This window comes from Rana temporaria, chromosome 5 (genome assembly GCF_905171775.1).
Source record: "Rana temporaria chromosome 5, aRanTem1.1, whole genome shotgun sequence".
Classification (NCBI taxonomy): Eukaryota; Metazoa; Chordata; class Amphibia; order Anura; family Ranidae; genus Rana; species Rana temporaria.
This window is the reverse complement of record NC_053493.1, coordinates 390,860,737-390,874,299: the sequence shown is the minus strand read 5'-3', so window position 1 is coordinate 390,874,299 and position 13,563 is coordinate 390,860,737. Positions and strand designations below refer to the sequence as shown.

At 45.3% G+C, this 13,563-nt stretch overlaps 1 protein-coding gene across 2 annotated transcripts in view; it reads left to right on the top strand.

The window, feature by feature from the left end:
* Positions 1–13,563, top strand: part of DEPTOR (DEP domain containing MTOR interacting protein) — a 173,754-nt gene that overhangs the window by 6,428 nt on the left and 153,763 nt on the right. Inside the window, exon 2 of one of the 2 annotated variants that reach the window (XM_040354915.1) lies at positions 5,946–6,033. In XM_040354915.1, coding sequence (XP_040210849.1) covers positions 5,948–6,033 — 86 coding nt within the window. In that variant the 5' untranslated portion in view covers positions 5,946–5,947. Of the gene's footprint in view, positions 1–5,942; positions 6,034–13,563 lie in introns of both variants that reach the window. The other variant, XM_040354916.1, reaches the window with a different exon arrangement.

Genomic DNA, 13,563 nt, shown 5'->3' with positions numbered 1-13,563 from the left:
CCAGGGGAGGACCTGTCCTGGAGAGGACCGAGCGGAAGGCTGGTATCTCCGGGAAGGCCTGGTGACTTTATTGGAGGATGCACAATAGCCTATGTTACCTTACAGTGTGTCGGGTCGGTTTAAAGGCTCTAAACTGTAAGGCTGGATGTCCGAATACTAAATCCTGTGGCAGAGGATTATTGAACAGTTCATCTTTATCAAACTAAAGTCTGTGGCAGAGACTGTTATTCTTTCTTTCTTTTGTCCGTGCATCATCCCGGCTGCTAGGCCAGTGAGAGGGGCCTATGAGCAGTACCCACTCGGGGGGAAAAGTGGTGAGTGTGACTCTTTTTGAAGTTTAAAAGTTCCTCAGTGATCTGCATCGAGTGCCTGAACCTTCCCCTGACCCTCCATCCCTGTACAAGTTTATGGGAAATAAAGCTTAAAGCGGAGGTTCACCCGTACAATATACTTTTTCCCCTTAGATGGATGCTCGTTTTGTCTAGGGGAATCGGCTAGTTGTTTTAAAATATGAGCCGTACTTACGGTTTACGAGATGCATCCTCTCCGTCGCTTCCGGGTATGGGCTGCGGGACTATTTTGATTGACAGTCTTCCGAGAGGCTTCCGACGGTCGCATCCATCGCGTCACGATTTTCCGAAAGAAGCCGAACGTCGGTGCGCAGGCGCAGTATAGAGCCGCACCGACGTTCGGCTTCTTTCGGCTACTAGTGACGCGATGGATGCGACCGTCGGAAGCCTCTCGGAAGACTGTCAATCAAGAAGGAACGCCCGCTCCCGAAGACCTATACCCGGAAGCGACGGAGAAGATGCATCTCGAAAACGGTAAGTACGGCTCATATTTTAAAACGACTAGCTGATTCCCCTAGACAAAACGAGCATCCATCTAAGGGGATTGTTTAAAAAAATAGCTTAATGGGTGAACTCCCGCTTTAACCAGAAAGAATTTACAACTTGTGTGGACATTAAGGTTTCTATAGACTCTCATCCCCTAGACAATGAATAGTGAGGTAATGTGCAGGCCCAAATTTAAACCAGCAGCTCCTGCGGGGGTAGTGCTACACATGTCTCCAGACCTAAACCCTATTGAGCATCCTCAAACGGAAGGTTGAGGAGCGCAAGGTCTCTAACATCCACCAGCTCCGTGATGTCATCATGGAGGAGTGGAAGAGGACTCCAGTGGCAGCCTGTGAAGCTCTGATGAACTCCATGCCCAAGAGGGTTAAGGCAGTGCTGGAAAATAAAGGTCAATAAAGGTAAATTTGGACATTTTCACTTAGAGGTGTACTCACTTTTGTTGCCAGAGGTTTAGACATTAATGGCTGTGTTATTTTGAGTTGACCTTGCTTTGTGCACTGGTGCGCAGTCATGTCGGAACAGGAAGGGGCCACCCCCAAACTGTTCCCACAAAGTTGAGAGCATGAAATTGTCCAAAATATCATGGTACGCTGACGCCTTAAGAGTTCCCTTTACTGGATCTAAGGGGCCAAGCCCAACCCCTGAAAAATAATCCCCACCAAATGATTTGGACCAGTGCAAAAAGCACGGTCGAGCGAGTTTGGGGTGGAGTAACTTGATTGGCCTGACCCCAACCCGATAGAACACCTTTGGGATGAATTAGAGCGGAGACTGTGAGCCAGGCCTTCTCGACCACCATCAGTGCCTGACCTCACAAATGCACTTCTGGAAGAATGGTCAAACATTCCCATAGATACGCTCCTAAACCTTGTGGACAACCTTCCCAGAAGAGCTGAAGCTGTTATCGCTGCAAAGAGTGGGCCAACTCAATATTGAACCCTACGGACTAAGACTGGGATGCCATTAAAGTTTTTGTGGATATAAAGGCAGGTGTCCCAATACTTGACTGCTGAGAAGCATAGGCTTGTTTATAACCAACAAATAAACCAATACTTTGCCCCCCCAAAAAGACAAGGAAACTGATTAGGTTGGAAATAAAGCAAGGCCACAGCTTTATTGAACTTTTCAAAAGTACAACTTTCCAAATGTACCAAACAACAATGCCAGTCACTGTATACCATGAGAACCCATAAAACATAAACTCACATAGCCTAAGAGGCCTGTCCTTGCCATCAGTGCCAGACAGGGCATTAGACTGACCCTAGAATTTAATTTGAGGGCATAGCCCATAAAGCAACATCAATTGCTGGCAAGGTCAAAACCGCCACACGCAAGTCAGTGGTACACTGATGAGTGCCCCACCTCAGCCAGCACTTGTTCGGCACCAGATTGTAGGCCGAGATTAACATATTTAGGCCGATCATTTAAATGAACCCCATCAGGGCACGATAAATACTGTTGTCTCCCTCAGGACCCCAGTGGCGGACAACAACGCCACCAATCCAGTGGATAAATGTGAAAACCTAGGCATTCACCTTGCATTTGAAACAAGAACAAAGTATGTGACGGGCCAAAACCAGAAAAGGTGGGACGGGCTGCTCCAATGAGAAAAGAGTATGTGGGGAAAAAATCATTAGGAGGCAAGACCAACTGGCAAAAGGAAAAGGCAGAAGACCCTAAAAATATTGGAATTTGTTGAGGTTGGAAGAATCAGCGGGAGATGAAAAAAGATTCTGTGATCAGCACATCCACTGAGTTACCACCAACTGAGCGTTTGTCCTCGGAGAGAAGTACACTAATCCTAAAGGTGCCAAAGAATGTCCAAGAAAAGGCAACTCGAAACGAGAGAGCCCTAAATGTGAAAACAGAGGGAAAAATGGAGACAATGTCGGTTATGCCTCATACACACGGCCAGTGTGTATGGGAAACACTGCGGTGGAACATACACACGGCCGGGTTTCCTGGCCAAAGCTCTCATGGCAGTTGTGTAGGGGGAAAAGGCTGCCGAGCCGGCTCTCGGCTTTCCCCTCGGGTTTCCCGGTGGTAAAAAGTCAGCCGGGAAACCCAGTACGTGTGTACGGGGCATTAGGTTGTGCACAGAAAACTGGTGCTGATAATCAGGGAAGCAAGTCAGATGTTTCTAGACCTTCAGGACCCTCTGAATAAGAAAACTTTGGAGATGTCCTCCCAGCTGTACCAAACAATACAGCAGGGGGAGCGGTACCCACCATCGAACATGCCACAACTATATCCTGCAGGTGGCAGAGGTAGGAGAAAAGAGCCCAACTGAAGTCAGAAACGAGACTACACAAAAAGAGAAGGACAAGGAAGACCCACAGCAGTTGAAGCCAAAAAGCAGAAGCGGGTGAACTGTGAACAAGAGGACCAATCAATAATGGAATTGGCTACAGCTAAACCAAACAGTCAAATGAAGACATTCAAGCACCAGGAAAAACGCAACAGGGGGAACAAAGGGTGGAGAGCGTGCAGAGGGGCAGATAACCACTTGTATCACACTCCTCAGTCAAAAAAAAAACACTTGCCTATGTTGCAATTTTTACACCGATTATTCCACTGTCATCACATGAGGCAAGAGCTCTAACAGCAAAATAGAGTTGGGCCCATAAGGCCATCCAAGGTTCAGCAGATCAATCACCCTGGAAGAAATTGCCAAAGCTACCGGAGCTGAATGCAGCCCTGTAAAATCAGCTGTGAGTTTGGCAATTTCTCCATTTATCAAAGAATGACCATTAAAGGGGTACAAGAAGGACAACTGCGTAAAGGGAGAGCAGCCAATTTAATACACATGCTATGGAGATGCCCTAAACTCCATCGCTTTTGGTCTGGGGTGGTAACTATGATAAATAATGTATATGAGAGCGGGATGCTTATTAAGCCTGGGGGGTCTTCTGGGCAAACTTTTTTTCGGTTTTCATCGGACAAAAGTTCGCTCTTCAAACGGACAAACTTTCCGGCAACAAAAGTCCTATGGTGCAAAGTCCTGCCGTGTGTACAGAAATCCATCGGACTTAAAGCGGAGTTCCACCTAAAAATGGAACTTCCGCTTAATCCACTCCTTGCCCCCTTACATGCCACATTTGGCATGTCATTTTTTTGGGGGGGGGGGAGTGGGGGCTTCAGGAGGAGTGGGACTTCCTGTCCCACTTCCTCCTTCCGCCGAGGGGCTGGTAAGGCGAATAGCTTAATCGCCTTATTGCAGCCCCTCCCTGTAGGCGAGCGCCTGTCCAATCGGATGGCGCCGCTCGCGCATGCGCAGTGCCGCTCGCGCATGCGCAGTGGGTGCCCGGCCGTGAAGCCGAAAGCTGTCACTGCCGGGTGCCCACACTAGGAATGAAGACGCCGCCTGGGGGGGCGAGGAGCGGAGCCCCGGCCGGCGCGTCGCTGGAACCGTGGAGCAGGTAAGTCTCTTTTTATTAAAAGCCAGCAGCTACACTTTTTGTAGCTGCTGACTTTTAATAAACTTAAAAACAGGCTGGAACACCCCTTTAAAGCGGAGTTCCTGCCGAGCTCGCGCGCAGAAGTGAACGCATACGTGAGTAGCGCCCGCATATGAAATCGGTGTTCAAACCACACATGTGAGGTTTCGCCGTGATTGGTAGAGTAAGAGCAAAAATTCCAGACCTCTTCTGTAACTTAAAACATGCAACCTATAGAATTTTTTAAACGTCGCCTATGGAAATTTTAAAGGGTAAAAGTTTGTCGCCATTCCACGAGCGGACGCAATTTTGAAGTGTGACATGTTGGGTATCAATTTACTTGGCGTTAACTTATCTTTCACAATATAAAAAAAATTGGGCTAACTTTACTATTGTCTTATTTTTTAATTAAAAAAAGTGTATTTTTTTCTCAAAAAAAGTGCGCTTGTAAGACCGCTGCGCAAATACGGTGTGACAGAAAGTATTGCAACGACCGCCATTTTATTCTCTAGGGTGTTAGAATAAAAAATATGTAATGTTTGGGGGTTCTAATTAGAGGGAAGGAGATGGCAGTGAAAACAGACAGGGGAAGCTCCATTAATGACGCCAGATCACAGAAGGAAGCATAGGCCTGCACAAGGCAGCAAAGCCGCGGCCTCAATTACCGTCCGCGGCTTTCAATTAAGCTATGATTAAGCACTCATTTATAGTGCGAAACACGTCAGCTGTTTTACTCCCGTGTTGTGTGCTGTGACTTGTAGTGCATTTTTCCTTTTTTAAATAAAGACAACATCAAGGTTTTTTGGAGTGCGGCTGTCCATATTTTCTTTTTCCATTTGTTGCTCAATTACCAGCCGGCGTGGCCCAACATGATCGCGTGGCGGGGGAGGTGGGGGCGAACGGAGACACAGGATACCCCAGCTGTGCCACCACAAGCGCCAGGTCGCTAATTCTAGTCGCAATTGCGACCTGGCGCCCAGGGTTGGACGAACCCTGTACCCAACAATCCTGCATTAATGCAGTGCATGTTGTTTCAGCTTGCAGAATATACAGCTTCATGCTACACAACTAAGCTCCATTTCATGCTGAATAAAATAAATGGTTAATATATGTTAAATATTAAACTATCTTAGATTTTTACTTCAAAAGCATTTTACTAAAATAAATTTGATAAAACAAAAACAAAAAAAATGTTTTTTTTTTTTTTTTTAAATCATTGATTTTTATTCACCCTTTGTACATCTGTGCGACTGAAGGGAAGGCCGGAGTTCAATTTGCTTTAAAGCCGCACAGGAGGATTTGGTTGCTTTTAAAAAAAAGGTTTTGCAGCTTGTGGTCATCATAACTGCATCCACCTTCTTTCTTGGTTGGCCTCCCCCTCAAATTTCCCTGCATAGAGTATGTTGGCTCATGTGTTAATGAATGGACAAAGATTTCCGTGTATGAGCGCTTTAGAGGGTTTAGTAGTAAATGAGTGACACAGAAAGCAGCAGTGTATGCGCTAAATGCAGCCATTGGGCTTTGGGCTAACAAGTGCGTGTGTGTAGGAAAATAAGCCTTGAATGACTGGCTAGAGACGGGTTTGGAATGCTGGGTATTACTGGCATTTCATCAATGGCTCTTTTAATTCCTGTTTGGTTTGTCTCAGCAGAGATGGATTCGATCAGCCTGGCAGTCCTGAAGATCGCCACGGATCGGGAGCAGAAGGGGGAAATAGACATCATCGGAGACCAGCTAAGGTGGGAGCTGACAAAATCGATTGACTTGTTTGTGTTTTTTATTTTTATTTTATGCCCAGTTACATTTTGAAGTCCATTGTAGTAAAGAAAAGCCCATGTCTGATAAAAGGCAAAGTACGTTTTTTCCTTTTTAGTTGCAGTCGTCTCTTGCTTTGATAAATACACCAAATGTGGGCAGCCCTTTAAAATGAGCCTACCATGTTTCCCTGAAAATAATCCCGGGTCTTATATTAATTTTGGCAACAAAAGACACAGTAGGGCTTATTTTTGGGGTAGGTCCTAACATGTAATGTGCTGTTTTCTCTTCCCCTCTTCTTCCCTGCCTGACATGAATCCCCAGTGTGAACTGAGTTAAAAAGCTTGTAAAATCCTATAATCCACTCTATTATAGTAGTATATAATGTACAATGTGTGCTTCTGTAATATAATTGTGCCAAATACCTTTTTTATAGCACCGCTCTGCGCTTCTATGACCCACCGGTGCTCTCTTCCCCGCATTTATATTACAGAAACACACGCATTGTACATTTTAAAACTACTGTAATAGATTGGATTATAAGATTTTACAAGCATTTTAAACTAGGGCTTATTTTCGGGGTAGGGCTTATATTGCAACCCTCCTGGAAAATAACAGTAGGTCTTATTTTTGGGATAGGTCTTATTTTCGGGGAAACACGGTGGCTGTTTCCAGTGAAAGGTATTGCTAATACTACGTCATACAAAGACATTTTACACAATTGTGCACTTTCAACCTTGTGGAACCAGTTTAGGGAAGGCTGTTCCAGCATCATAGTGCCAGCTCCATAGAGCCATGGTTTGATGAGTTTGGGGTAGAGGAACTCAAGTATGCATTTCCAACCTTTTGCAACTGTTTTCTGTTCCAGTATGACTGTACCCCTGTGATCAAAGCCAACTCCATGGAGACATGGCTTGATGAGTTAGCTGTGGAGGAACTTGAGTGGCCTGCACAGAGCATCAACCTTAACCAGGCATGTCCAAAGTCCGGCCCGTGGGCCAAATGCGGCCCCCCTGTTGATTTAATATGGCCCCCCTGGGGATTTGGATATATATATTGTTTGTGGCCCCCAGGGCCACAAAAGATATATACCGTAATTATCGGTGCTGCCTTGGAGGGGACAGGAAGGGGGCAGGACGAGCAAGAATCTCCTGTTTACTCAGCAGTGTCTCTATTGGAAGTCCCGTCTCCTGGGATGCCATTGGATGACTGTTCTGTCCATCATAGGAGGCAGGACTTTGTATTAAAGAGGCCAAAGAGTAAACAAGAGATTCTCCTGTTTGTAATCTGTCGGCACTCGTCCCGCCCCCCTTCAAGGCTGCATTTATGGCACATGTGAGGCTGCATTCATGGCACATGTGAGGCTGCATTCATGGCACATGTGAGGCTGCATTCATGGCACATGTGAGGCTGCATTCATGGCACATGTGACTGTGAGGCTGCATTCATGGCACATGTGAGGCTGCATTCATGGCAATGGTAAGCCTGTGCTTGTTATACGCCGATAAATACGGTATATCCAAATAACATGCCCAAGCTCATCCTTGGTCCTGAGCAGCGCTCTGGGATTCATTGGGGCCACAAAAGAGATATATACAGTGTATCCAAATAACACGCCCAAGCTCATCTCTTCACCACACACAGCCACAAAGGCAAGAGAATTCTTGTTGGGCCGTGTATTAGTTGCTCGGACAAAAACACTTAGACCGAATTTAAATCGTTCAAAGAATGTCAGGCAAAATAGTCGGCCCTCAAGCATGTTTACTTCATCAAATCTGGCCCTCTTTGAAAAAAGTTTGGACAGCCCTGACATACCGTGTATATACTCGAGTACAAGCCGACCCAAATATAAGCCGAGGCACCTAATTTTACCACAAAAAAAATGGGAAAACGTATTGACTCGAGTATAAGCCTAGGGTGTCCATCTGCATGCCTCACTGTATCCATCTGCATGCCTCACTTTGCTTTGCTGTGCCCATGCCTCACTGTGTCCATGACTAAACTGACGTTTAACACGGGAGTCTATAGAAGGGGTGCCTGGGTTTGAAAAATCGGTGCTCCTTCGCCGTAGGTCCTCCAGACAACAAACTTTGCACACTTGTAGAGAAGAAATGGGGCTACATGTGTGCCAAGTTCCAGGTCCAGAAGACCTACGACCGGCCAGTATAGGGTCCCCAAAGTCACTGGAGAAATTACCATTTAACATGGCAATCTATGGAAAGGGTGCCTGGCTTTGAAAAATTGGTGCTCCCCGGCCGTAGGTCCCCCAACAACAAACTTTGCACACTTGTAGAGGAAGAGCTACATGTGTGCCAAGTTTGGGGTCCAGGGGACCTACGGCCGGACGGTACCGGGTCCCCAAAATCCGGGAGATCAGTCGCAAAAAGGTGACTCGAGTATAAGCCGAGGGGGGCATGTTCAGCACAAAAAAATGTGCTGAAAAACTTGACTTATACTCGAGTATATACGGTAATTGCAGGAGCAAGGTGATGGGAATTCCTATGCCAATAAGATGAATATCGCTGCCAGGAGAGAAATTGTACAGTAGTTCTAGAAAATAATGTCTGGCTGCAGATCCAAGCGAGTCGTTTTTAGTTAAACTGAACACTTTAACAGTAACCTTTAATTCATGGTCACTCAGGACAGCCGGTGTGATGCAGTTTGGCCCTGGAAATCTGCTGAAAAGCAATGCGTCTCCAGTGCTAGGCGGGGTTGCTCTGATTAATGGCGGCCTTGAAAGTGCTTGAGGTCTTTGTCCGAAAATAAAACGTATATTGTATTCATATAAATATTACCGCACTTATAGACTAACAATAGCGGCTAGCACCACAATTGACATATATTGTGTAATAATAAACCAGTGTTGCGCTCAATTAAAATATGAATACACAAATACAATACATGTATAAAGTGCACAAATTAAGAGGTGATTGGTTCAAGTCCCAGAAACCTATTGATCGGGTAAAAGTGTCCAACATATTAACAGTCCTCATAAATGACCATTCGTGATTTTCGATCCATAAACAGTGACTACCACCAACATGACAATATCCACCACCACAGATAATTTGGGTATGCTTACCGAAAATTATGGACCCAAATACCATACGGCAATGAGTCACTAGAGCTGGGGTTATTTGACATCACATAGGGAAAGAACCCTCTGTGCGTTTTTTTTCCCATGGGTAGATCCCAATAATCCGGTGGACTCTGATTCATAGATTAGTTATCAGGGCCTCCACGGCCACCAGGTCTTTGAGCACGACCTCTATACCGGCAGGAAGCGGAGTGACAGGCACACCCTTCCCCCGTATCTCTAGCTCTCTCTTGCACCCTTGAACGTCACTAATTTGCGGCAGCCATCTTGGCTATGGGAAACCCAAAGGCGACCATATGCGGTCTCCATGTCTACTATGGGCAGGGCAATTGCAGGAGCAGGGTGATGAGAATTCTTCTATCAATAAGATGAATATCGCTGCCATGGCTGCCAAGAGAAAAATTGTACAGTAGTTCCAGAAAAAGATGGCTGGCCTCAGATTCAAGTGAGTTGCTTTTAGTAAAACCTGAATAGGTTTCTAACCTTTAGTTCATGGTCACTCAGGGCAGCCGGTGTGATGTAGTTTGACGTTGGAAATCTGCTGGGCGGGGTTGTGCTGATTGATGGTGACCTTGAAAGTGCTTGAGGGCTTTGTCCAAAAACAAAACATGGCTGAAATGTTAACTCTTCTGAACTCTTTTTAAAGCTAGGCCTTATGCCTTGTACACACGATCGAAGTCCGACTGAATTTTTCCATCAGATATTCTGACCGTGTGTGTGCCTCATCTGAGTTTTTCCTTTGAAATTCCGACAGACTTGGGCCTCGTACACACGACCGAGAATCCTGACGTAAAAGAAACAACGTTTTCCTCGACAAATTTCTTGTCAGGCTTGTCGAGAATCTTGTCGAGCTTTCTTTGCGTACACACAGTCAAGACAAAAACTCGTCGTTCTCAAATGCGGTGACGTAAAACACGTACGACGGCACTATAAAGGGGAAGTTCGATTCCACTGGCGCCACCCTTGGGGCTGCTTTTGCTAATCTCATGTTACTGCGCGTTAAGTAAAAGTTTGGTGTGAGGCGATTTGTGCTTTTCAATCTCCATTACGAACGCTACTTTTCCCGAAGGTGCGCTCCCGTCTCATACTTTATTCTGAGCATGCGCGGGTTTCTAAGCATACACACGAACGTGTTTCTTGTCGTAAACCAGCCCGACGAGAAACACGACGAGGAAATTGAGACTCCCGACGACAAAAAAGAGAACATGTTCTCTTTTTGTCTCATCGAGATCCACGTCAGTTTTCTCAACGAAAAACATTCACACGACCGTTTTCCTCGGCAAAAAAGCTCTGCCACCAAGTTTCTTGATGGATTTTGTTGAGGAAAACGGTTGTGTGTACGGGGCCTGAGAAAGAGGAAATGTTCTCCTTTTTTTTTTTTTCTATGTAAAAAACTTCTATCGGAAATTCCGTTCGTCTGTATGGAACTCTGACGAAGAAAAGAACAGGCATGCTCAGAATAAAGTCGTTGCATGCTCGGAAGCATTGAACTTCTTTTTTTTTTTTTTTGGCTCATCGTAATGTTGTACGTCACCGCGTTCTTGACGGTCGGAATTTGGTGTGTCCGTGTGTATGCAAGACAGCTTGAACGGAATTCAGTCTGAAAAATACGTTTTTCCTGACGGAAATTCCGATCGTGTGTACAAGGCATTAGAGGAGAACTTCAGATCAAATTCTTCTTTCTCCTTTCTTCTTTTTTCTTTTCTTCTTTTTTTTCTTATTCTTCTTTTTTCTATACGTTTTGGATAGAGTAGGGAAGGATTAGAATCTCTATTATGCTTTTATAACCTTATTGAGGAGATCATTCACTATTTGTCCCAGTGACCATAGTCGTCAGAAGGGGCAATGTGGGGATCCATAATGTGGTCACTGGAAAATGAATAGAGAGGAAATCTTTCCACAGGACGATTAAAGCGGGAGTTCACCCATTTATTAAAAAAACATTTTTTCCCCTTAGATTCCTGCTCGTTTGGTCTAGGGGAATCGGCTATTTGTTTTAAAATATGAGCAGTACTTACCGTTTTCGAGATGCATCTTCTTCCGTCGCTTCTGGGTATGGGTCTTCGGGAGCGGGCGTTCCTTCTTGATTGACAGTCTTCCGAGAGGCTTCCGACGGTCGCATCCATCGCGTCACTCGTAGCCGAAAGAAGCCGAACGTCGGTGCGGCTCTATACTGCGCCTGCGCACCGACGTTCGGCTTCTTTCGGAAAATCGTGACGCGATGGATGCGACCGTCGGAAGCCTCTCGGAAGCCTGTCAATCAAGAAGGAACGCCCATTCCCGCAGCCCATACCCGGAAGCGACGGAGAGGATGCATCTCGTAAACGGGTAAGTACTGCACATATTTTAAAACAAATAGCCGATTCCCCTAGTAAAAACGAGCAGGAATCTAAGGGGGAAAAGTGCCCTCTAAGGGTGAACCTCCGCTTTAAGTGAGAAGGTCCTTAAAGGAAGACCTGATCGCTATCTACAAATTAATTGTGGCTGTAAAGCTGGAAACAACTTGTTTAATCCCAGTTCCCCGATGAGGACACGTGGACACAATTTATGGTTGGAGCAGTTTGCATATTTTGCAGTTTGCATATTTCAGGTGCATTTTGCGTTTTTGTAATGCACGTTTTTAAAACAATTAGGCCCAGATTCAGAAAGGGCTTACGATGGCGCAACGCCATGTGCGCCGTCGTAAGTCCTAATCTGGGCCGTCGTATCTATGCGACTGATTCTTAGAATCAGTTACGCATAGATATCCATTAGATCCGACAGGCGCAAGGCTCTTACGCTGTCGGATCTTAAATGCAATTTTTTTTTCCCCCGCTAGGTTTTCCCGATCGAGTATGCAAATTACGCGAATTCCCCGTACGCGCGGTCGACGCAGTGAAGATACGACGTTTATGTTAGATTTGCGACACGTAAAGTTGCCCCTGCTATATGAGGCAAAAGGACGTCAATTTTGTTTGGGAGCCACGTCGCACGACTGCACAATTGTCAGTTAAAGCGACGCAGTGCCGAATGGCAAAAAGTGGGCTGGTCATTTGGCAGCCAAATTCTCTGGGGCTCAAGTGGTTAATTAGGTTAAGATATTCTTTAAATCTGATTTAAAAAAATAAAATAAAAAAAAATATATATATATAATCTATCATGGCTTTCTGACGGAAGAACCATCTAAACCTAGATATCTTTATTTGCTTGGTGTCTTTGTGAGCTTGGGTGTAGCCAAGGTGTTGCCATTGGTTCACATGACTGGTCTCCTTTGGCTATGTGCCAGGCTGCAGATCACAAGCTTTGAGTGGTCTCTGAAGTTGAAGTTGAAGTTTAGGAAAACAGCTCTGAGTTTTCCGGAGAGATCAGGAATGCGGGGTGGACGGCAAAGGTTTCCAAGGGAACTTGTGGTTTTAGGCGGTTGACCTTTGTACTCCAGCAAGACTTTACCAGGAAGCAGACTGTTGGATACAAGTAATGTCCATAGATGTTCCACTGTGCTATGTGTAAAGTATATGCAAACCCTCACCTTGTAAAACAACCCATTCAATTTAACCAGTTAAGGTGTGCGACGTGGCTCCCAAACAAAATTGGCGTCCTTTTTTCCCCACAAATAGAGCTTTATTTTGGTGGTATTTGATCACCTCTGCGTTTTTTTATTTTTTGCGCTATAAACAAAAATAGTGTGACAATTTTGAAAAAAAAAAAAATATTTTTTACTTTTTGCTATAATAAATATCCCGAAAAAAGGTTTAAAAAAAAAATGTTTTTCCTCAGTTTAGGCCGATACGTATTCTTCTACCTATTTTTGGTTGTAAAAAATCGCAATAAGCGTTTATCGATTGGTTTGCGCAAAATTTATAGCGTTTACAAAATAGGGGATAGTTTTATTGCATTTTTATTAATAATTTTTTTTTTACTACTAATGGCGGTGATCAGTGATTTTTTTTTTTTTCGTGACTGCGACATTATGGCAGACACTTCGGCCAATTTTGACACATTTTTGGGACCATTGTCATTTTCACAGCGAAAAGTGCTATAAAAATGCACTGTGATTACTGTGAAAATGACAATTTCAGTTAACCACTAGGGGGCGCTGAAGGGGTTAAGTGTGACCTGAGCCTCATATGTGTTTCTAACTGTAGGGGGGCGGGGGTGGACGTGTGACATCAGTGATCGTCGTTCCCTATATCGGGGGAACAGACGATCACTGACATTGCCACAATGAAGAACGGGGAAGGTTTGTTTACACTCGCCTCTCCCCGTTCTTCAGCTCCTGGGCGCGGTCACGGAGCTTCGGACCCGGTCGTGAGCGCACTGCACAAGGGGGAGGGTGGAGGCGGGGAGAAATATGTGCAGGGAGTTGAAGTGCCCCCTTCCCTTATTGGCCAGAGCTGTGAAAGCCATAGTAAGGGAGAGGGGGATTGGAGCTGCGGGG